The 25,608-nt window shown below is 40.5% G+C and overlaps 1 protein-coding gene and 1 long non-coding RNA gene across 4 annotated transcripts in view; one reads left to right on the forward strand and one right to left on the reverse strand.

The window, feature by feature from the left end:
- LOC112130768 (uncharacterized) overlaps positions 1-25,057 on the forward strand; it is a 67,809-nt gene extending 42,752 nt beyond the window's left edge. Inside the window, exons 2-4 of the long non-coding RNA XR_002912968.3 lie at positions 17,392-17,604; positions 23,302-23,477; positions 24,201-25,057. This is a non-coding gene — a long non-coding RNA (uncharacterized LOC112130768). The remainder of the gene's footprint in view (positions 1-17,391; positions 17,605-23,301; positions 23,478-24,200) is intronic.
- The window catches only part of ADGRG2 (adhesion G protein-coupled receptor G2), a 134,538-nt gene that overhangs the window by 37,992 nt on the left and 70,938 nt on the right, over positions 1-25,608 (reverse strand). Inside the window, exons 4-10 of one of the 3 annotated variants that reach the window (XM_009234638.4) lie at positions 12,607-12,642; positions 10,075-10,113; positions 9,944-9,967; positions 8,414-8,449; positions 6,083-6,124; positions 3,455-3,508; positions 667-722 (exon numbers count right to left, since the gene is read on the reverse strand). In XM_009234638.4, the coding sequence (XP_009232913.2) occupies positions 667-722; positions 3,455-3,508; positions 6,083-6,124; positions 8,414-8,449; positions 9,944-9,967; positions 10,075-10,113; positions 12,607-12,642 (287 nt within the window). The remainder of the gene's footprint in view (positions 1-666; positions 723-3,454; positions 3,509-6,082; positions 6,125-8,413; positions 8,450-9,943; positions 9,968-10,074; positions 10,114-12,606; positions 12,643-25,608) is intronic. The other 2 variants (XM_063721422.1, XM_063721423.1) reach the window with 2 other exon arrangements.

Here is a 25,608-nt window from a genome sequence, read left to right on the forward strand (position 1 = left end):
TTTAAAAAATATTCTAAGTCAGCAGCTCTGATGTGCTGATTTCTGTCTTTCTTTATTTCACGAGTTCCCCCCAAAGAACACTATTAACATTCTTGTCATGAAAGGTCCCGGATCTAAGTAACAGACCCCAATGTAAGAAGGAAAACTTGATAGCAGCCATCGCTGTATTTCTAGCAATAAGTTCATTGCCTGGCACATAGTAGGTGCTCAGAAATAGTCATCGAATGAATGAACCACATTTGGCTGGGATCCTCTGAACCAATCTAGGTTTTGGGAAGGCTGATACCACTGCATCAGAATCCCCTACGGGGCAAAGAGAATCACATTCAGAATATTATTCTTAGATTCAATACATATATTTCTTGTTGCTAGGAGTTTCTAATATAATTTAAAATTTTAACTGGCAGTAGAATTGCATCATCTTAACATTCTTATTCAGCAGCAAGCCTATTGAAAACTAAAATATAGTTATTAACAAAATACCATGATTATTATGAATTCAAGCCCTCACTACAAAGCTAGGGACTCAATTAACATATTTTATTTAAATTTGGTCATAACAATAAATATACCAAATATCATAAATAATCTGAACCTCAAACAAATGTTTAAATACACATGAATTTGCCTTTTAAGATTGCAGTAAAAAAAATCTTTAAAACTTACCTGGGGAACGGTGCTTTCTTTATCATATTGAAACATGATCTCACCTCTAAAAAATGCTAAAAATAAATTTTCAAAAAGATATTTGAGACTTGTATCTTTATAGCCTGAGGATTAATACCACATATCAAATTATAAAGTTTCATCAAATTGTTTTTATTCACATTTATTCAGTAAGTTACTCAACTATTATCAATATAATTTTCAGAAAATATGAACTGTAAATTTTATGTGGGAATTCAGAAAGAGAAAACTTGTCCCCTTGTTAAGAAATTTTATTCCTGGGGCCTTTGACTCTATCTGGAAACAAATAAAATAGAGACTCCTAAACAGAAAGATGTGGTGTGCACTTCATAATCTATATGCAGGAGTGTCCAATCTTTTGGCTTCCCTGAGCCACATTGAAAGAAGAATTGTCTTGGGCCACATATAAAATACTCTAACGACAACTGATGAGCTAAAAAAAAAAAAAGGCCATGCATAAGTCTCATAATGTTTTATGAAAGTTTATGAGTTTGTGTTGGGCCACATTCAAAGCTGTCCTGGGCCGCATGTGGCCCATGGGCCGTGGTTGAACAAGCTTGATCTCGTGAGCAAACTGGCCTTGTGAGCAATGGGGCAAGGATATCACATAAACTAGAGCCAGGGCTCAGCCAACATTTTTGGTGATTGAGCAGGTAGCCAATATTTGAGGGTTTGCAGGCCATATGATCTATGCTGTAACTACCCAACTCTGCCATTGTAGCATGAAAGCAGCCATAGGCAATATGTAAATGAAAAGGCATGGGCTGTGTTCCAATAAAACTTTATTTACAAAAACAGGCCATATTTGGACTATGGCTGGTAGTTTGCCAACCCCTGAGCTAGAAGGCCTCCTCTTATCATCATCTTTTATTGTACCCCAAAGTACAACAACTGATTCCTGCTTAAAAATGGCCAAGAAAGCACTAGACCAGTGTTTGACCTGATCTATTTCAGCAACTTTTCTACTGAGAACCTCAGTTTCCACATATCGATACTGAAATTTCAATTCATACAGTATGTAATTATTAAAAGATATTTGAGATCTACATAGACTTACTTATCCATTTTTAAAAATCTTAGCTTTTAAATGATTATTTAAATTGTGTGTGTGTACGTGCATGCCAACACCCACAACGTCTCTGCCTCACATTCTTATTGAGTGAATATTGAGTTTCATAAATGTGCTGGGAGCACAGTGGTAGCAGAGCAACCAGGAAGCCACTACCTTTTGACTATCAGCCTGACTCTTGGTCAGCTCCCACTTTCTTCACCAGCCTCCATTTTCCTTAATGAACCCAGATTGGAACCTGCAAGAAGTGAAGGTTTCTAGTTTCTGGCAGGGTACCATGGGGTTTCTGGTGCCAAAAACCCTGATGAGGTTGTTTTCGCCGACACTAAAACAAATGGTCAATTCAGTCCCTTAATTGGGGAAAACATTACTCCAACCAGCTTTCTGGCATCTGTTACTCAAGATGACCAGTTTTTTTTTTTTTTTTTTAACTACATGTTCAATTTTCAAACAGTTATCAAACATCATGTAGACACAACACTGAACTAGACATTAGTCACCAGCCCAAAACATAAGTGAAGCACAAAAATAATGACATTATGGGGAACTCGGTGAACGGAAAAGTCAGAGAGGAGGAAGAGAAGGAGGAGGAAAAGAGAAGAGAGTTATACAATATATGAAAATGAAATGTATCCAACACTTTGCTTTCTTTAATCAAAACCAGCTAATATTTTCCTCCTATATTCTACCTGGAACATAGTATCAGCAGAAAAATGAGCAAATCTTGTATTCACACAATAGAAAGTGTGAAACATTCCTTCAATAGGACGTTTTCTTGTTTTCTAATTTATCCAACCTTATTTTACTTGAAATTGTTACCTATGTTTTTCAAACAAATTATTAAACTGTTAAAAGGAATGGAATAAAGAAAACATTCCTGTAATGATTGCTTATTACTATAATCACAGTAAGACTTTCAGAACATAAAATACCTAGTTAACTTCCTCTTCTCGCTTCTCATGATCTCTGGCCAATTCTGATCTGCCACACCATATTTTTCTGTTTTTCACATTTGCTTTCACTGGTTTTAACAAGGAAGGGAGCCCCGAGAGCCAAACCAAGGTGAGAAAAGTGGTTGTTTCATTCCGTCTGGCCCATGGCAGAAGGGAAAACATTCCCATTTCAAAAATAGCATGTTGTCAAGAGATTTCCATCTCAATTTTTAAAAACAGCAAATGGTCTTAGTTAGAAATGGCAAAATACACTATGGACACTGCTGGAATTAGCATCCACTTAAACTAGGTGTACTTGAGTTTTCAACATTCAACAGGCTGATCCGCTTTATTCTTAGCAAGACGTTATCCTGTTTCTAAGCTCTAATACTTAAGGCCCTATGGAAAAGCTTGACAGATTTCTATGTAAGAAGTGACTTTCAATAATTATTGTCTTTATTATGTTCACAAATTAATTCTAAGGGTATTAGTTATGGATTTAAAGGTATAATGAAAAATATTTATTGTAGAGCTTTATGTCTCATATTAAGGAAGTTAATCCATCTTCTCACTAGGCAACGGGAAGATAATTTCAGCCAGATATAAAATTTGCTTTTGTTTTTATTAGGGACTCCTAGTAGCCAGGTGGCATGAAAAGAGGCAGATCCAAGAGGCACATACCACATACTCAAAAGAAAAGAAATTGAACCATTTATCTCTATGGAGGAAATTTATCTGGTAATGTGTAATGTACACAAGAACTAACCTGAGTCATTGCAAATAGATGACAAATTGCAGATATTTCTCTGGGGTTTGACGCCTGCAAAGAAAACACAACCCAGCTGGTTAAGCATGTCAATGCCTGTGTTTATGTGCTGCATTGTCAAGAGAATTCATAAATGTAGGCATCAAATGTGGACCAGAAATATTATAAGCTGGAATTAATTGGCTGGATGAATTCCACAAAGACTAAAGAAATGAGTTTTCATTTGTTGGTCATTTGTCAGCTACGGAACTTAATTCTTTGCTAATCTTTAGTATGTCAATATCTGATCCTCAACTCCTCCCTAAAATTTTTGACCCCTTCCCAATTAATCCCTCTCCTGTTCAGTATAAACATAGCACCATGAACACAAACTAAGTAGAGACTTTAAATGGAATGGCCCTTAATCATAGATCCTCCTTCTTTTCCTAGGTAGGGGAGTCTATGAACACTCTAATGTTAATCCTAGCTCTTTATGCAAATGTATGTATGAAATAACATTAATGTCATAATATTGTTTCATGGGCAAAAACTACAAAATTCAAAACATATTTGCTGGGCATTAACCATATTCTACAGGCTTTGGGAGTTTCCAGATATAGATCCTGCCCTCAAGGAGCATACAATCTAGTGGATGATACTAGCCAGTAAATAAAAAGCATTTTTTAATTTACTTATTAGTGAGGGCAAAATGGAGTGATGACCAGGACAACAGACCACACAGGCATACAAAGGAGACAGAGATGACTGGGAGATAAAATGAGCATCAGAACCAAAACTTTATATGTATTAACCTGAGAAACACTCTCTCCTTTGGTGAGAGGAGAAATGTATCTCTTCTTCAATTTGAAAAGAACTCAAGGTTTACTTCTCTAAAAAGCCTTCTTTTATTAGTTGCATCCTTTTGGCAAAGCATAAGAAATCCATAGTACATGGGAGGAGCAAATGCTGATAATGTATTAAACAAACTGCCAAGGGAAAAACCTGTTATATTAAGAAATATTTTTGTCTCCTTGTTCGGTCTTATTTGGTCAGAATTATGTGTGCAATGCCCAACTGCAAGTTTATTTCCATTGCACATTACAAATCCTTAGTTCTTTTCTACGAGAAAACTAGTTTGGGTATAAACTAAAATTATAATTTGAATTAGTGCATGTGAGATGGTTTCTGCTAGTGTAATTTATTGATGTATAGGCATCATGCTTTAGCGAAGACACCTATAGCTACGAGTTTTGATTTTGTGAGCAAATTAAATTTAGGTACCCCAAATTACCAGATCTGTAGATTTTTATATTGTTCCAAAGCAGTGTTACCCACACCAAAAGAGAAATATTTCATTTCTTCTTCTGTCTATAAGCAAATATACTTGCTTATAGATAGAACTCACTATAACATATATACTATGCAAATATAGAATTTATAGATTCTATGATGGGTGGTTATGCCGTAAATGTCCTTTAAACCATTGCTGTATTACTTACTAAACTTTTCATTCGATCATCTCATCTTTTTCTAAATTTTAGCTGCACCTCCGTTTCCAGTGATGTGTGTCTTCTTGCTGTTCATTAATAGTGAGAATTTTGTTTTTCCTACTGCTAGAGTTCTCATCTGTAATCTCCTCTATGTACATGGCCACAGGTCACTCCTTAAAATCATGAGTGAGAAAACTTTCTAAAGGGTCAGATAGTAAATATTTAAGCTTTGTGGGTCATATGGTCTCTGTTGCAACCACTTGTGTTTTACGCAGCAGAAAAATAGCTATAGAGAATATGTAAGCAAAGGGGCATGGTAGTGTTCCAATAAAACTTTATTCACAAAAACAGGCAGTGAGCCCGATTTGGCCCATTGGTGATAGTTTGCCAACTGCTACTTGAAATCAAGCCTTTGTCAAGCATGTCTTGTGTGTGTAGTCTTGTATCAGAAACTTAAAAGTACACATTTTCTTTGATTTAAAAAGAATTTGGCCAGGTGCAGTGGCTCAGGCCTGTAATCCTAGCACTCTGGGAGGCCGAGGCAGGCAGATCACTTGAGCCCACGAGTTTGAGACCAGCCTGGGCAATGTGGCGAAATCCTGTCCCTACAAAAAATACAAAAATTAGCTGGGCTTGATGGCACAAGCCTGCAGTCCCAGCTACTCAGGAGGCTGAGGTGGGAGGATCACCTGAGCCAAGGAGGTTGAGGCTGCAGTGAGCTATGATTGCGCCACTGCACCGTAGCCTGGGCCACTGAGTGAGATCTTGTCTCAGGAAAAAAAATTTGAGGTTCATTCCTCTAACTTCTTCATTAATTGCATCCCCCTCTACTCCTATGCCTCTTAACCATGTCAGTAATACTTGTATAATCATTGCCTTTATCTGCATGCATGTTCATGTTAGTTATCTATTTTTTTGCCTTGTCTCCACCCATAGACTAGAAGATTCTTGAGGGTGGGCTCTGTGTCTGATCATTATTATATAGCCCCAAACACCTAGTACAATTTCAGGTACCCAGTGCATACACATCTATTCGTTAAGATCAGAGTTTATCTTGAAAAGGTTGGAAAAAAGAGAAAGAAATTATAAACACCAGCCATTTGTTTAATTTTACTTTAGTTATAAAAAGGAAAGTCTTGATATTGATAATAAGTCATACCTGATGCATTGAAGGTTTTTACTATAGTGATTTTAGTTTTTTCTGCAAAGAAACAACTTAAATATTAGAGAATAATCATTGCTTGTTTTTTAAAAACAATTTGCCATGACTATCATTTTAGTGAAGTGCTAAAAAAAAAGTCACACTGTTGACACCTTTAAGACACTATCGGTCATCTCAGCAGCAGAATGAATAGGAACCGCATCCACGGATCACGTAGCATTGGCACAGGGTGAGTCTGGGAGTTGGAGTTCCATGTTTACACAGTTAGATCACACCCATTACACACCCCACTGCCTGTGTAATTCTACTTTACTTTCCACACACTGCTGCTAGACAAATGATGTGGACTTACACTTCAGATATGTAGAATTAAGCCACTATCGGGACCTTCAGGTGATAGGTTGTAAAGAGCAGGTAATTCAGAATAAAAATTAATGTGAAACAGTACACATGGGATGTAAAGTATTGCTATTATACAATCAAGTGTCTTGCTATCTTCTTTAGGAGTTAACATAATACTATCCCCATTGTATTGATGGAGAATGCTATTCTCAGAGAGGTCGAGATCATCCACCTATACACAATCACATAACACGCCCACGGCAGAACCAGGACTGTTCAAAGTGAGTGACTCACAGGCAAATATTAACATGCCCTGAAGAAGCAAACTTTAGAAATGTCTTCCAAACATTTTGGGGACAGAGCCCATGGTTCATTCCCCAGGTAATGGAGAACCAGGTACAGAAATCTTTGCTGTAAAAATGGCCAATGGAAAGAAGCTGTGTTCAGGGCATAGATTTTCACCGAAGCTGTCACCTAGGGTGGATGGGCAAATTCTGAAGAAAAGGCCAAGCTCAGAGATTGGAGACACACTTAAGAATGATGATGTTATCCTGGCAGAAACTCATCAGTAACAAAGACACACAAATGAGGTTTCTGAAACTGTCAGGTTTCAATGTGACCCATAAGCAATGATGGGTGGTAATTATGAAGGCTGATAGCATTTCACATTGTCATTAAGAATCTTTTAGGGCCGGGCGCCGTGGCTCACGCCTGTAATCCCAGCACTTTGGGAGGCTGAGGCGGGCGGATCACGAGGTCAGGAGATCGAGACCATCCTGGCTAACACGGTGAAACTCCATTTCTACTAAAAATACAAAAAATTAGCCAGGCGTGGTGGCGGGCACCTGTAGTCCCAGCTCCTCGGGAGGCTGAGGCAGGAGAATGGCGTGAACCCATGAGGCGGAGCTTGCAGTGAGCCGAGAAGGCGCCACTGCCCTCCAGCCTGGGTGACAGAGCGAGACTCCGTCTCAAAAAAAAAAAAAAAAAAAGAATCTTTTAAATATATTATTTTGTTTGCCCTGATAGTTTCCTTTTCAGAGCAAACAAAATACAACTGTGAAATGAACTTCTGGTTCTGGTAACTAAAGTGCTCTGGGGTAAAAATGTTTAACTTCACTAATAATCATGAATGAAAAATAAAACCTAAGAGTTGAGAGAAAGCTTTAATAAGATATGATACAGTCTCAGCAAAGGTACAGTGACAGACATTCTCATCCACTGAGGACAGGAATGTCGCTGGGCACGACTTTTCTAGAAGGTAACCAAGCAGTAGTATCAAGAGTCTTATAATATTCATACTGCTGACCCTTAGAATGCAATCCTTGCATACTGCAATCCTTAGAATGTATCCTACAGAAATAAGAAATGAATGCAAAGATGTTGGCACTAGAATGTTCATTGCAATAACTTCTATTAAAAAGATAGAAACAACTTTAAAGTTCAACATATGGTACAAAATGGAATATTATCAAGTCATAATAGTAAGGGACACTGGAAGATACTTCTAACGTAATATTAAGTCAAAAGGGCAAGATACAAAAATCTATGTAAATTATGACTATTTTGCAAAGGATATAAGAGTATATGTATATAAATATATGTATAAATGATACTGAATGGAAATAGACCAAATTGTTAACAGTCATAGTCTTAGGAAAGTAACATTAAAGATGATTTGTATTTTCCTCTTTGCATTTCTCTATATTCTCCATCTTTATGAGCTAATATGTATCACTATTATAATCACAAAAATAATACATGCTATTTTAAATGGAGTGCTGTGGCCATCGTTTGGAAGTTTGGGAGTGTGGTGACAGAATTATAGTTCAATGTCAAAGTCAAAGGGGTCATAAATCGATGGTTGAAGGCACAGGAAAAAGGGCAAGGAGGCAAAAGAAAACTCTTTAGTAACCCAGTAGACCGCACAAGCAAGAACTCAAGAGGCTGCAGAAGAAGCTATTACATTTAGAAATCACTTGATATTACCTGTTTCGTTTGAAGGGAGTAAGCTTAAAGTAACATCTGAAATAAAATAATAAAAATTAGCATAACTACTGGCATGGTTTACAAACATGTGTGTCTTCCTAGGTTACTTAAACATTTCCCTTTTCCCCAAATCTGGGAGAAGTTAGTTTCGCAAAAGCCAACTGACACTACTAAATGTTTTTGCTACCCATCCTCTCACTACTCCATTCTCCAACCCCTGGAGACAATTCCTGAGAAATGTTCATTGATTCAAATGCAAGTTACATGTCTAAACACTTAGCAACACTCCTGTAACCATTAGATTTGAATAAACTCATCTATGTTGTTTAATATTTTGTCCCTTTTTTCTCTATTATAATGAAAGTCCCTAAGGGATATGATATTTCCAACATTAATACTGATTTTAATATATAGCCCTGTGGATGCATAATACATTTTTACCAGTGGTACACTCTTATAAAGCAATTTAAAATAATTCTAGCTTAAATTTCAAGTAAATGACCATTATATTCGACTAACTTTTAAGAAAATCTCATTTGGATCCTGTTTGATTTAAAATCCAATTTAAAATCTATTCTATTGGCATTTCTTTAAATCCAAATCATTCTAGAATTTATGATTCTGGATGAAATTTTAGGAAAAAACCAAAAGGCATTTATTACATCATACTTAAAACACACACACACACACACACACACACACACACACACACACACAAAATGGGATCCAAAAACTGCACCAAAGCTAAATTGAAGATATTATTTTCACTGTGAGAAGTAACTGCACATAAAAATGATAACATCTGTCCTTTCCCATTGGGCCAAATATGAATTTAAACCAGTTTTGATCAGTATGAGCTGCATCTATGATTGTTTAGCTCCTTAGCCACCAACCACATGGTGAGATTTGATTTTAACCAAGGGCTTGTGAAAAGTGTTGGGGTTTCATTGCAATAAGATGGAAGGAAGGCTGTCTACCAATTCTGTTCACTTATTGGAGGGAACAGAATGTACTGCTCTGCCCCCTTCCCTTGAATACAGCCCACTTCTTTGCCCTTTTCTCTAGCGTGATGGGGAAGCCATTTTTTTTCCATTTCATACTATTTAAAAATTGATCAAATCATCTGTAAAAAGGCTGTCTTTGAACACACTGTGCCTCCAAATCCATGCTGAATCATATTGAATTACTGGATGTGCTTTTCACATTTAAACAATCTGTCATGTAAAACTTGCTGGCATTGTGTTGGACAGCAAGGGAATGGAGAATTCAAAATGTGATCGATATTTCTTTTATTTTTAGTTAACAATTAGAGTGGTGGACTGCTCTCTTCCCTCCATGACTGTAAGAATGTTATCATTTAATCAGAAAGTTTAGGTCACTCTCCAGGGTTGGCAAGTTTTGTTTTGGGTTATTTGAAACTACTCGACATATTCAGAAATAATTTAGAAATGGAAACCTTCAACACCATTCATTATGCTTATATTCATATTAAGGGTTATCAATTTTCACTTGCTTCAGAAAAATTCTTACCATTGAGGCTTGTTGTTTCAACCTCTTTTTGCCCCGAGGAGAAAAACAATACAAAGATATAATTAAAACAAAACTTTAACAAATTGGACTAAATCTAGGTTTAAATTTTTTCAAAATCTTGCCTGGAGTACCATTGGAGGAGGGGGCAAAACTGACAACAGATAATTTAGCTGCAGGAGAAAAAAAAATTAAATAAATATTTTGAAACAATTATTTGTCAAATTTTAAAGAATTAAAACTTTTGAGATATAATTATGAAAAGAAGTAGAAAACACACTAGCAGACCAAGATGTAGTTAAATCTGCATGTCCCATAAGCGCTCAGTGAGTATAAAATTTAATCAGAGAATTGTAGAAAAAGAACCCAAGATGAATGAACCTGAGACCCATGATCACAAAGCTTGCTAACTACTTATGGAATATTATAGAAATAAGATTAGGAACCAGACCAAAATACAAGAAATACTACTTTAAAAATTTTTCAGCCAGAGCATTCTAGAAAACATTTTAAATAACTTGACGAATTACAATCATGAAATATATTCCCACAGTAAATTTAGGATTAAAAAAATTGCTACCACTCAATACTGTACTACCTAACCAGATTTCCTGGTAAGTTATTTTAAAATATGGCTGCTATTAAGGCAATTAATCAAGTGATAAATTTCCTGTGGAATGACTCCACTTAAGCTAAGAAGTCAATCTACTACACACATTTTGCATATTTAAATATTTAAAAGATTCAATGGCTTGACCTCTACCTAAACATGGGAAAAGCAAACACAAACATTTTATAACTAAAATAAGTTTTGCAGCAGGGAGCCTGATTTTCAGCCGGTATGGACAAAATTTGGGTGTGTCCAGGCACTTTGGCTGGCCTGTTTTAGACTGCTCTTGTGTTGGCTGAAACACACACACCCTGTCTGTCCACATTATTGTTTCCATATTTTGTCATTTACTACATTTATTTATTTCTTAAATTACCAAGGATATTTCTTGAGAAGTAAGACAGTTCCTGAGCAATAAGATTCAAAGCATAGATATAGAATCCTTTTTGCTCTTGGGGCAGAACAAAATAATTGGCCATAACTAGTTTTTAAGGAATGACTATTAATTCTTCCGAATGTTTATGAATGGTGACACTGTGCAAAGAAGAGACCTCTGGGCACGGCTGCCCATCCATCCCTTGATGCTACACTGGCTCTTACCTTCCAGTTTGCACTGCTCTCCCCCAGGGCACCCAGAAGCCAGGCTGTGACTAGACCCAGTGTGTCCCTACAGAGCCCCATTCCCTATTCTATGCAAACAAGGTTTGCATGATTCAGTTTGCTGAGGACTATTCTATTGGAAGAAAAATACAGTGGTTCATTGTGCCCTAGAAGCTTAACAACTAGGGGGCAAATTGGCGAGATCAAAAGAGCTTGGACTTTGGAGGCCTGCAGTCCTGGGTTTGAATCTTTGCCCCATTACTCAAAAACTCGTAAAAATAATAGTTACTACTTACCAAGGGTTTACACTGTGGCTGGCATATGTGTTATCTCATTCCGTCTTCACAACTACCCGACAAGCAGGTACTATTATTCTCCCCAATTTACAGGAGAGGAAACTGAGGCATGGAAAGGTTAAAGGAACTAGCCCAAAACCACACAGCTAGGAATGAAGGCAGGAAGGTGGTGGCCAAATTACAACTCAAGTCATCTGGCTCCAGAGAATGTGTGAACATGAGCATGTTTTATCCTCCCCAAGCCCCAGTTTCCTCATCTATAACACGAATACTTCCTATGCTGCAAGATTGAGAGGAGAACAAGGAGATGTCTGAAGGCTTCCAGATACATAGTAGTGCATGAGAAGTATAGCTATTGTGATTAATTGGATTTAAATAATGAATCAATAACAGTAGAAGCTCATTTGCACACAACTACAGAAAGGATGTGAGTTGACTCACTCCCCATCATAAAAGATTGTTCTGGAATAGATGGTGTACCCAAAAGAATACAGAAGTAGGAGTCAGAGAAGCCATGTGCTGCCTCTGTGTGATGTGGAGCAAGGAGCTGTGTGATCTTAGAGAAGTTCCTCAGCCACTCCAGGCTTCATTATCTCATGAACTAAGGGACAGGGCTGGGTCACTTTATCCCTAAGGTCCCATTCCAGCTAGCAGTCTCGAATTCGGGTTCTGTTCCAGGCTCTCGCCAATCTGGGTTCTAATGTATTTGCCTTCCCATTCTAGTGAGTGCTAAGCCCTTAGAATCCTAGTGAAAAATATCCATTCAGTGGAGGTACTGAGGGTGTATATTTAAGTGAACATCTCATCTCCTCCCTTAAATGTAAAAACATCTGGCATGTTTATGTTCCTGATACTCTTCAAGAGACTTGTGAACTAGAATACTAAAAATAACTGATGAACTTAAGTAATTACTGTAATGAAAACTAACAATTTAGTCCCCTGTGATTTGTTGCCTGGCTTTGTCCAGCAATATGGACGGATCAATATGGCTGTCCTCTGGTCTATGCTTGCATTGATTTTTCAGGTGTAGGCTTAATGACCTAATTAAGCTTCTTGGAGGAAAACAATTTTGTTGTACCTGACTACATGCCATGTTTCATAGAGAACTTATAGAATAATATTTTCCTGAAATTCCCCAGAGTTCTAAAAAAACAACTTACCAGGTGGTGGTGACAAACTGGAATTATCAGTATCTTCTGTTGAGGAAAAGAGGTGATTCAGAATTAGTTTAGTTTCATGAGGACTAAAATCAATAAAATTGTATTATATTAAGGATTTTTTGTCAAATAAGTAGGTTTCAGCTACTCATGTCACTAAAAAAAAGTATGTGAATGTTTATCAGCCTCACTACTGTAACAATTTCACTATCCATATGTACTCCATCCCATCATGTTATAAACCTCAAATGTGCACAAATTTATTTTAAAAAAAAGATAAAATTAGTTTAATTTATGCACACATTTGTAGGAGATAAACATCTTTAATGGAAGTGAACATAAGCTGAATTACAAATAGCTACCAGAAGAGGGCAGTATGTTAATTTACTATTATTTTCAACAGCCTAATGAATACTTTTTAACGTGTATGTTTGCATAAATTAAACTTCCATTAACTGTGCTGCTTTTGAGCACAGACATTATATCTATTAAGCCATTTCTTTCTTATGAGTTAAGCTAGATCAGACACCTCTGGGTTTATAAACTACAAGAGCTGCTGAGTTACTTATTTGGGGAAAATGCTCAGATCCCTTAAAAGAAAAGTAATTCTATATTTCTATCTATGAAAATAATACATACATACTGGAGAAACTAGAAATTACAGATAAGCAAGAAGAAGAAAATAAAAACCATCTATAATTTCACCACTCAGAGAAAAATGACATTAACATGTTGGTATATATTATTTCTCTATGTGTATATATATATTTACATATATACAGATACATGCATATATGTTTATATGTATATATATTTACATATATACAGATACATGCATATATGTTTATATGTGTATATATTTACATATATACAGATACATGCATATGTTTATATGTGTATATATATTTACATACAGATACATGCATATATGTTTATATGTATATATATGTATGTATATGTATAAGGATTATATTACACAAAAATATTTATAACTTGATTTTTCTTATGACAATATATCCTGAACGTCATTCTATATCATCAAACAATTATCCACAACACCATCTATGATGGTTGAATAGCACTTCAACTGTTGTATGTACCATTTATCTATATAACAAATTTCCTCTTAATGGGCATTTTGGTGTGTATGATTTTTCATGATTACAAACAATGCTGCAATAAATCCTCTGGGCTAAATTTTTACATACATATGTGGCTATTTCTTTCAGAAATTCCATAAATGTTGTTTGCAAAATGCCCTAGAGAAAACTTGGACCAATTTATACTACCCTTTGGAAGTGTTACATCCCCAAACACTGACCCACATGGGGTGTTATCTTATACATTAAAAAAAATTGATGACAAAGGGATAATTATTTTTACAATGTTATCTTGAGATATAATTAATAGGAAAGAATAAGTATGTTTGCAAACTAACATTGCACAGCGAAACATACCTGGTAGCCTCCAGGAGCCTATTTTCTTGAAATGATGGTAGGGTACTGATTGTTTTCTGGGATAATTAAAATCATAGTTCGGCTTGAAAGCAGGACTGAATGAGTGCCCAAGTTCCCCAATAACCCTGCAGCCAACAAGGCAAATGTAGGCAAGTGGCTAGGTGCTTTGGTGCCCTAATTTAATTGGAGTTACTTCTTCCTTAGTCTCTGTTCTTCTGTATCTCTCATGCTACTTTAATATTCCACTAATCTGTTGAGTTAGCTTTTAAAGGGTTAATTTTGTTTTTGAGACAGGGTCTCACTCTGTTGCCCAGGCTAGAGTGCAGTGGTGCAATTGTGGCTCACTGCAGCCTCAGACTTCCCAGGCTCAAGTGATCCTCCCACCTCAGCCTCTTGAATAGCTGGGACCACAGGTATGCACCACCACACCTGGCTAACTTTTTTATTTTATTTTTTGTAGAGATGGGGGTCTCACTATGTTGCCAGGGCTGGTCTTGAACTCCTGAGGCTCAAGCACCCACCTCGGCCTCCCAAAGTGCTGGGATTACAGGTGTGAGCCACCATGCCCAGCCTGAAAGGGTTAATTTAAAAACTACCTTTGGGAGCACTTAAGGGGTCATCAGTCATTCACATCTTAGTATGAGTTCATTTGAATTGGGTGAATTCATCTGATCATCTAGCAAAGAGCTACCACACTGGGCAACGTGGGAAAGCCCTGGGTAAAACCAACATTCAATATGGACTACCCTCAGAATGACACCTGTCAGTGTGGGCAGGTAAAGTGAAGAAGGGCAGGCACCTGGCAAAGGCGGGGAGCGGGATGAAGGCACCTGGGAAGAGTTAGGTACCAGAGAAGAGGGATGGAGAGTGACGTCGAGGGCCAACAGAGGCTAACATTGCTTCATTGACAATTTTGCCCGGTGGATGGCCATAGTTCCAACCTTCTCCACTGCCAAATCTGTTGACCACAGCTGTGTACACACAGGGGGCTGATTTGAGTTTCACCTCTTTCTTATTAGAAAAAAATGGGCAAGTCAAGGGTAACAGAAGAGCCAGAGCAGAGAAGGAAGTTTTCTGGGAAACTCACGAAACTGGTCCTCCATCCCTGAGTTTGATAGGCGTGGGCTTATAATCAAGAGCTGAAACCTGATCAAAATGTAGATGAGGCTGGGCGCAGTGGCTCACATCTATAATCCCAGCACTTTAGGAGGCCGAGGCGGGAGGATCACTTGAGGCCAGGAGTTCGAGACCAGCCTGGCCAACATGGCGAAACCCCGTCTCTACTAAAAATACAAAAATTAGCCAGGTGTGGTGGTGCACATCTGTGATCCCAGCTACTTGGGAGGCTGAGGCATGAGAACTGCTTGAACCCAGGAGGCGGAGGTTGCAGTGAGCTGAGATCACACCACTGCACTCCAGCCTGGGCGACAGAGCCAAACCCTGTTTCAAAAAAAAAAAGTAGATGAGGGGTTGGACCAGCCCAGGGCTGGTCTCTTTCATCACGAAATGTACAGGGCTCTCAGTAACTCCCGACAGGAAAGACGGCGGTCTACTTTGATGAAGGGAGGGAATCTAGTAAATTAAAACTAGAGATTTTTAAATGATTCTTCTCTGCTTTTTTCTTTTGGCATTTCTTTTTCCTTTAGGAACCCAGCGGCTCGGTGACTAACATTTATTCACTTTTTCTGTCTCTCATTATGATGCTCCACCTCACTCCTGGTCCAACCTAGAGGTATCCCCCACAAGACTTACACTTTTCTGAGGATCAGCTTATGTTTCTCTTGGGCCCTCTCCTAACTCACTTCCCATTTGTTACAACTTAAAGAGGTGGTCGTCATATCCAGTGAGTCATATATTTGAGCTCCATGCCACTCTTAGGAGACAAAACATTTCCATTGTTAAAAAGATTCATAAACAAAGAAAGGAAAAACATTTAAAATTTTCAGATTTTCCTTTGGAACCTACAAAGAGCCAATTTTCAAGCATTATTCATTTATGGAAGTCTCAATTTAAGTCAATAAATAAAATTATGGTGCTCTGTCTATAAAATTTACTCAGTATGACTCCCTAGTGATTTTTTTAAAACAAAGTCCATATATTCCAATTAGGATGAGCAGGAGTTTGGCTTAGAATAGAAGCCAAATGGAGCCAGACGAACTGGAAACTCAAGAAACTGGCCCCATCGATGGAGTCTCTTTCCCTACATCCGCTCCCAGGCACTTTTTTTTTTTTTTTTTTTTTTCAGTTATTGCCACTACCTTCCAAACTCTAATCCCACATGGCCAAGTGTGGTTTGAGCACTGCCATGTGAATGTCTTGCTGTCATTGCTTCTCCAACTCAGTATATCCAAGAACTCATCCCTCATCACCCCACATCATTTCCACCCTTGACCAGTTCCTGAACTCAACAGTATTGCCAGTAACACCAGCCAAACATTTAAGTTGAAAACTTCAGTACTGGTTTGCTGTTGCTGCTGTACCATTAACTTAGTGGCTTCAAACACAAAATTGTTATCTTAGAGTTCTGTACATCAGACGTCCAGTAGGAGTCTCGCCAGATTAAAATCAATGCTGATGATGCTAGGCCACATTCTTTTCTGGAAACTCTAGGGGAGAATCCATTTCCTGCTTATTCAGGATAAGCAGAATTCAGATCCTTGTGGTAGTAGGACAAAGGTCCTCATTTTCTTGCTAGCAATAAATTGAGGGCCATTCCTTCAATTCCCAGAGTCTAGAAGCCCCCTGCATTTCTTGGCTCATGCCCCATTCCTCTATCTTCAAAGTCAGCCATGATGGGACAGGGCCAGGTCTTTCTCAGGTGGCATCACTTTGACTCCTCTTCACTTTTAAGAGCTATTAGGCCCACCCAAATAGTCCACAATAATCTCATGGTCTTTCATTTTAATCACACCTGCAAAGTTCCCTTTGCTATGTAAGGTAACATATTTACAGGTTCCAGGGATTTTAGGATGCAGACATCTTTGGGGAGCCATTAGTCTTTCCACCATACTCAGAAACCCAGTTTCCTAAATTATGGAGAATGAGTTGCAACGAACCGCCCTTCAAGAGAGAAAATCCTACAGGGGTCAAGCGAAGAGCCTGGGACAAAGAGTTACTTTTAACAATAGAGTCGAGTCTACAAACCAAGATGCTAACTCTCTGGCCATTGCTCCTGACTCCTCCCCATCCCCAACTCCCACCTCCATATCCAGTCATTGCATCCCGGGTAGTCTTCTCATTGTAGCAGGGGCTGTTGCAAGGATTCTCAAAGACAGAATGTACGTGGCATAACAGGAATAGCAAAAACTGATCCACGCTTCCTGTGATCCAGGCTTACCACATGAAGGACTTCAAACATACTTCATTGTTTAATCAGCCAACAACTTTGCAAATATGATGAACACTGAGGATCCTGAGATGGATCGATTATCCTGGATTACCTGGGTGGGCCCAATCTAGTCCATGAGTTCTTAAAAGTGGAAGAGGAAGGCAGAAGAGTGGGTCAGAGTTATGCCACGAGAAGGGCTCCTCGACCCTGAAAGAGGTAGGTGATATCATTAACATCATTCCTTGTTAGTGCTTGAGAAACAGGCTGGCTGAGGTTTACAAACTTGTTCAAGGCCTCACAGATCATTGCTTGTAGACCTGAGATTTGAACGAAGGCAGTTTGACTTCTGAGCCTAACCTCTGAGGCTCTACTCTATCCCGGTTCCAATGACAAACTCTGTAGACCATAAAGGAATACAGAAATGGAGGGTATTATTATTATTATTATTATTATTTTGAGACAGAGTCTCGCTCTGTCGCTCAGGATGAAGTGCAGTGGCGCGATCTCGGCTCACTGCAAGCTCCTCCTCCCGGGTTCAAGTGATTCTCCTGCCTCAGTCTCCTGAGTAGCTGGGATTACAGGAACCTGCCACCACGCCTGGCTAATTTTTGTATTTTTAGTAGAGATGGGGTTTCACCATGTTGGCCAGGCTGGTCTGGAACTCCTGACCTCAAGTGATCCGCCTGCCTTGGCCTCCCAAAGTGCTGCGATTACAGGTGTGAGCCACCACGCCTGGCCGTAGGATTTTATTATTAATCTTCCGTAATCTCTCTCTCATCTGTCCCTTCTCCCCATGCTCACTGCCCCCTTCCATACCCAGGCCGTCACTGTCTCATTCCCCGGGTGAAAAATTAGAACCCTAGAACCTTCTAATTGGAAGGAATCCTAACACTCTTTGCATCCCATTTCTTCCCCCATACAGTAATCCATCCACCAATTGTACACCCACAGTCTCAATTCAGCCTCCAAACAAGTTTTATCTTGTCTACATAGTGGGAATCATGCTGGAGTTTTTTGTTATTATTATTCTTTTAGTGACAGCGTCTTGCTCTGTTGCCCAGGTTGGAGTGCAGTGGCACAATCATAGCTCACTGCAGCCTCCCACTCATGGGCTCAAGGGATCCTCCCACATCAGCCTCCTGAGTAGCTGGGACTATAGACGCATACCACTACACCTGGCTATTTAAAAAAAATTTTTTCAGAAATGGGGGTTTCAAACTCCTGGGCTCAAGTGATCCTCCTGCCTTAGCCTCCTGAGTAGCTGGGACTACAGAGGTGTGGCACTATGCCCAGCTCCAAGTTACTGAAAATTTGAATTACTCACCAACATTTAAAAATCAGGAAATTTCAAATAAAATTCCAATTTTTCACCTTGTTTTACAAAATTGTAAGTTTTGGGAGATGACCCCTTTATGTCGGCTCCCTGGCCCTCTAAAGCATGCCCTGGTTACAAAAGCTGATGGAGCTGGCTCTCTGCTCTTTATATCTTCAAGTATTCATTGACTACACCCTTCTTTCACTTGGCATTTGGACAGATGTCATTTAACTTTTCCACTGTGTGCCTTGTTTACCCAACTAGACGCTAAGCTGCTTGATGCTTTATTTATTACCTTCCAGGAATCTAGTCCAGTGTCTTATTTGTGGTTGATGTCCTAAAATATTTTTGCAATGACTAATGAAATCCTTAAGAAATCTCCATCAGTCAGAGATCAGTCGGGAACCCATGACAGGTAGTTCAAGAGCAGGAATGTAACACAGGGAAGTGGTGCAAAGACGAAGAACTGGAGCAATCCAGAGGTGAGCAACAACAGGAAGATGCTGGAAGAGCAAAGGAGGGAGGTAATATTACCAGATACTGATGAACAGAGCCACAAGGCAGGAGTTCAGGCCACGGGATGTTGGAGGGGGTCTGTCCAGTGAGACTGGAATCATGGAAGAGGCACAGCCCCCATCAGAGATGCCAGCCAAACCGAGAGAGGGGGGAGAAATACCTTGACTTCCCCTTTCCTTTTGCACTCCAATCTCCTGTCACTGCCACCCACTGGCCAAACCTAGCTGGAAGCCAGTTGGCAAGGAGACATGAAAGATATTGCAAGGGGTCAGGTCCCTGTGATACAGAGTAAGGGAAGGATGGGGAATGGATCTGAAAGTAACAAGGCAAAATGACTAATGCAGAGTCAACAGAGGAAAGACTCAAGAATACTTCTTGGATGACTATGACTCAGATTTCAAAGTTTGGAGGAGTAGTTATAGCTGCCGATCACAGCAGATAGATGCCTTAACAGGTCTTACAAATGTATGCTAAAATGTCCACCCAAATACATATCAAAAACAGCATTAAAAAGTCAGCCATTGTGAGCCCCCACTGCCTACAGTGGTGACCTCAATAACATACCTGTTAATGACTTTTCCTCTTTTCTTAATGCCTGCTCCTTCACTCCTGATTCCTGGGATCACCTCCCAAATAAACTACCTGCACCAAAGTTACGCAAGATCATGTCTGGGTGTTTCTGAAGTGTTCATTTTTCTCCCTGCTGTTTGACACTGTGGTAGATATTAAGACTTCAAATGTGAGATGGTTGTCTTACAGCTATGATTGTGTTAATACTATGAGTATTTACTTCTACCACATTCTTCCTCAAGTTGGATGGGAAAGATAAAGGCTTAATCTTTTGGGAGTGGATCTAAAAAGATTACGACTAGCTCTCCTTGCATGAATATTTTCAACCTGACTGAAACTTGTAATCTGGTGGCAGTCCTCCTCTGGATTGAATTACTGTTCCATAGAGAGATAATTAAAAACAAGCCACCATGCCTAGGCACTCTTATATGGGAACCCCAAACAGAACAATATTTTTGTTGTTATTACACTGGCTCTTAAGGGCTTGGGATAACAGACACTCTTCCAGGAACTGCATTTTCAGAGTTTACTACATAACCCCCAAAACTGAATGAAAACATTTCTAATTTGGCATATCCAAAACATGTTTACTCACGCTGGGACACTGCTCAATAAGTACTCTTACATAATGTATTTATTAAACGTTTAATAATGACATCATTAAAGAAAACTTCAGCTCTTAGCTGATGGAACTTCCCAAAGTGCAAGCAATCAGCAGTTCTAGGTGGGCTTTGGCCAGAAGGGGAAGAAGGTGAAATGTGTTCTTGAGCCCCCAGCCCCCAATTCTTGCTTTTCTCCTGCCTTCGCACAGTATCGCCCACCCATCCCCCTGGGTCTTGATCCCTCCAGAACTCATCCTGGTTCTCTCGGGGCTTTATGAACTGTCCCTTCCCCAAGGGTCCACGAGATGTATGTTGGAGCGTCCATAAATGCCCCGAAATAAAATGCAAATGTGTGTTCATATGCATTTTTTTCCTGGGAAGAATAGAGTCCCAAAAGGGGGTCTATTTTTAATTAACAAGCACTTATACACCATTACTATATGACCGGGCACTGAGTAAATATTAGCTCATTTAGCCCTCATAACAACCCTATGAGGTACGTTATCCCCATTTTACAGATAGGGAAATGCAGGAAAAGAGCAGTCAAGTAACTTGCCCAAGATTACATGTAAAAGGGCAGACTAGGATGTGAGGCAGGCTCTCCAGCTTCACTACACCAGGCCGCTTCTCATCTTGGGCTGTGGGCTGAAGAGAAGGAAGGGCCACTGACCTACTGGGTGTCCACTGTGCTCCACCAGGAGGGATGTGCACTTTAGGAAGAATGAGAGCCTTGAAATTAACTTTCTGACCAGTAGAGGATACTGGGGGATCATTCCCCCTTCCCAGTGCCTCTGAAACTAGACACATGGCTAGCAATCTAGGCTGCTGGTCCTGGCGTGTGCTGATAATGGAGCGTCGTGGCTGTGCTTTTCATTTAGAATGCTAGCCATGATTTCCGTTCACTTCCGAAGTGATTGGTGTAACTGCCGAAGGCTTGTAGCTTCTAGAGCTATTTCAGTCTGACAACATGTAAATGCTGCTGAGCACTTTGGGGGTGGGGAAAGCGGGAGGCCGACTTGCCTTTATTGGACACTGATGACACTGGCCTTATACCTGTGCTCCTCACTCAGTGGAATCGCCCCAACATTTCCATGAAACAGACAGCTCTCTACCCCAACCTTATCTTCTGCCCTCCCCTCACTCAGCCATCCTGGCCTCCCTGCCATTTCTCCAACACACCAAGCATATTTCCACCTCAGGGCCTTTGCCTTTGCTGTTCCACCTGCCTGGAACACTTTTACCCCAGAAGGCCCCTTGGTTTGCTCCAGAGCCTCCTGCACATTTTACTGAAATGTCACCTTCTCTGAGAGGCTATTCCAGACCAGTCTATTTCAAGCTGCAACACTTTCTGCCTCTGCCTGATCCTTTTCATCTCTTTATGCGCAGGCTCGTTGCCATCTAGCGAGTTAATATGTTTATCTATGTGCAGACATCCACAGCCCTGGGAGTGGCTGTCTCCTTAATATTTTCTTCCCTGGGCCCCTGACTTGCTTCATCCTAGTCCTGGCCCTGTGTCATATATAAGCGTTTTTTGTGGTTTTTTTTTTTTTTTTGCTGTTGTTGTTGTTGTTTTGCTACCAAGAACCAACTTTCCACCCCAATGGGGATGATAGCGCCTCCATTGAGAATGCATGCCCTAGGCAAGCTTCTCCAACCCGCAGCCCACAGGCCACATGTGGCCCAAAACAAATTCATAAACTTTCTTAAAACATTATGAGATCTTTTTGTGATTTTTTTTTTTTTTAGCTCATCAGCTATCATGTTAGTGTATTTTATGTGTGGCCCAAAACAATTCTTCTTATTCTAATGTGGCCTGGGGAAGCCAAAAGATTGGACATCCCTGCTGTAGGGTTATCTCTGCTTCCTCCAGAAAAGATAGAGTGTGAAGAAAGAACCCTCTCCTCCCCAACCCCACTAATGTCTAGAGTGATTCTGCTGCTAGCCAGCTGACACTTTCCTTCTCACCAAAGCATCTGTCATGTATGGGTTAGCAAGAGTCCCTTGTGGGAGTTTTAAGTGCAGAAGCGCCTGGAAAGGTGGCAGGGGTGCATGCACTAGTGGTTTGGCTGTGGCGAGCAGTTTTTCCAATTTGCCTTAGTTCACACCACTCTTTGCCAGTTCACAATTGAGCAGTGATCACTCGGCATCTTAGTTTAGGTTCTCTGGGTCGCAGGGCCTAAGATCAAGACTGGAGTGCAAGTACTTTCTTTGGGAGGTAATCCCAGGAGGCAGGGAGAAAGAGACAGGGAAGGATGGAAGCCAAGTTTGGGGTGTTTGTTGTGGACAGTGGGAGCTCAAGTCCAAAGAGACCTCTGAGAAGCACAGAGAATGCCTTCTAGAATTGTCTCTAGGAAGGGTTGGAGACTGGGGCATTTATCCAAGTCTCCCTCCCCAACAGCTGACATTTGCTCCTGGGCCATTACTTCCCCTGCACTCCTGGGCTCTTCCTGTGACAGCTGAGCAGGCTGCCAGGGCTCAGGGGAAACCCCAGAGGCAGACAGAAGTCTGCGAGCATAGAACTGTCCACCTCTTCTGTGGCTGGTCTCATAGATGGCTCAAAAGGATGTGACAGGGGCACGAAAAGCAATGGCTACCCTTGGGTTCCTTTGATTGACTTCCTGTACACACTTAGATGGACACAATGGCAGAGCTCACCGATTCTCAACCCTGGCTGCACATTAATACCACCCCCAGGGAAATTACTGATGTAGTCAGTCATGGTGGCTAGCACCTCAAATCCCAGCTACTCAGGAGGCTTAGGTAGGAGGATCACTTGAGCCCAGGAGTTCGAGACCAGCCTGGGCAACGCAGCAAGAACCCATCTCTAAAAAAATTTTTTTTTAAATTAAATGACTGATGTCCAGATCCCACCCCTGATCATTTCAACCTGGGCATCTGCATTTTTGACAGCTCCTCTAGCAATTCCGATGTGAAAAGAAGATGGATGGAGAAGCACTGATTCAGCCATGGCTGACATGTCGGAGTTGGAATGGACAGTGCCCGGACCTCACAGTCTCAGAGAACTGGAGAAGAGTAAAGCTGAAGAGGGCACCATCTGGTTACAAATGACAAGTCCAGGGCTCCAGGTGAGTGCTTTGTGTAAGAGGAGACTGCTGCGTGGTGATACGATTAAAACTCATGTCCCCCACCTCCTGGTTCCATGTCGCACATGGTGCCCATGACACTCTTTTTTTTTTTTTTTTTGAGACAGAGTCTCGCTCTTTTGCCCAGGCCGGACTGCAGTGGCGTGATCTCGGCTCACTGCAAGCTTCCTGGTTCACGCCATTCTCCTGCCTCGGCCTCCTGAATAGCTGGGACTACAGGTGCCCGTCACCACACCCGGCTAATTTTTTGTATTTTTAGTAGAGACGGGGTTTCACCGTGTTAGCCAGGATGGTCTCGATCTCCTGACCTCATGATCAGCCCGCCTCGGCCTCCCAAAGTGCTGGGATTACAGGCGTGAGCCACCGCGCCCAGCCCCATGACACTCTTTAAACCTCAGAAATCACTTCCCTATGGGTTCCAAGTCCAAAACCTTAAGCTAGAAGCTGAAAACCTCTGGTGGCAGATTGCAGTTTCCATGAATGGCCACAGCAATATTTCTCATCTCACTAGTTCTTCCAGAACTTTGCCACTCTTCTGTCAAGAGGTGGAACCTATGTCCCCTTCTCTCGATCCTGGGTGGGCTTTGACTAAGAGAATATAGTGCAAGTAACACTATGGGCTTCAGAGGATAGGTGATAAAAGGCAACAGAGCTTCTGCCTGCTTGCTCTCACTCTCTCTCTTTCTCCCTCTCTCTTATCCTTAGAACTCAGGCCATGTAGAGAGGCCACATGGGAACTGAGGTTCCTAGTCCTCAGCTTCCACTGAGCTCCCGGCCAACAGCCAGCAATAACTTGCCAGACATGTGCACGGGCCATCTTGGAAGCAGAGGATCCAGCCCTCAGGCAAGATGCCCCAGTTGATTCCACGTGAACTAGGAATGAGCCCTCCTGCTGAGCTCTGCCCAAATTACAGATCTGTGAGCAAACTAAATGACAGTTGTATTAAGCTACACAGAAATAGATAACTGAAATACCACCCATGTCTTTCTTTCCAAACTTAGTTAACTGAGTCTGAGCTAAAGAGAATTCACACTGTGTATCTTATACTGAATACCCACTATATCTGGGGCATGATCGCTAATAATCCTCACAATAGCCCTACAATAGGAAACAATCATCCTCATTTCACAGATGGAGAGTTTAATGGTAAGCCTGAACTCAGACTCCGATTTGTTTGACTTGAGAGCCCATACCTCTTTCACTAAGCCATACCATCTCCATTCCCTCTATGCTGTCTGGCCACCTGAGAGGCTGTCTGTAAGTCTATCTCCTTATTAACCCATCATTCCTGCTACTTCCATGATAATCGGCAAGGCTGAATGATAGCTCTCAGTTCTATGGGGTCTTTCCAGGAGAAGGGCCAAAGAGGAGTGGCCGATCACAAGGTCATCGGCACAAAAAGATGGTGGCCAAGCTACAGTCCTGCATGGCACATAAGCCAGATGATCAAGTAATGAAAGCTATGCTAAGAAATGTGGGCTTTATCTTGTGGAGAAGGAGAAGCAGTAGAGGCTTTTTAAGGTACATTTCAGAACAATTATTATTTTTATATTTATTATATATTATTTATATATATAAAACCACAAATTATATGCTACATATATACATGTTTTTATGTCTATATATAAACACATATATACGTTTATATATATATATATATACATATGTATATGCGACACATAAAATTTACCATCTTAACCTTTTTTTTTTCCAAGATGGAGTCTCACTCTGTTGCCCTGGCTGGAGTGCAGTGGCACGATCTCGGCTCACTGCAACCTACACCTCCCAGGTTCAAACAATTCTCATGCTTCAGCCTTCCTAGTAGCTGGGATTACAGGCGCCTGCCACCATGCTCAGCTAATTTTTGTATTTTTAGTAGAGACAGGGTTTCACCGTATTGGCCAGGCTAGTTTCGAACTCCTGACCTCAGGTGATCCGCTTGCCTCGGCCTCCCAAAGTGCTGGGATTACAGGCATGAGCCACTGCACCCGGCCTCATCTTAACCATTTTTAAGTGTACAGTTTGGTTGCATTAAGTATGTCCACATTTTTATGCAACCATCACCACCTTCTCTCTTTAGAACTTCTGCATCTTCCCAAACCAAAACCCCAT

The sequence above is a fragment of the Pongo abelii genome, chromosome X (genome assembly GCF_028885655.2).
Source record: "Pongo abelii isolate AG06213 chromosome X, NHGRI_mPonAbe1-v2.0_pri, whole genome shotgun sequence".
NCBI lineage: Eukaryota > Metazoa > Chordata > Mammalia > Primates > Hominidae > Pongo > Pongo abelii.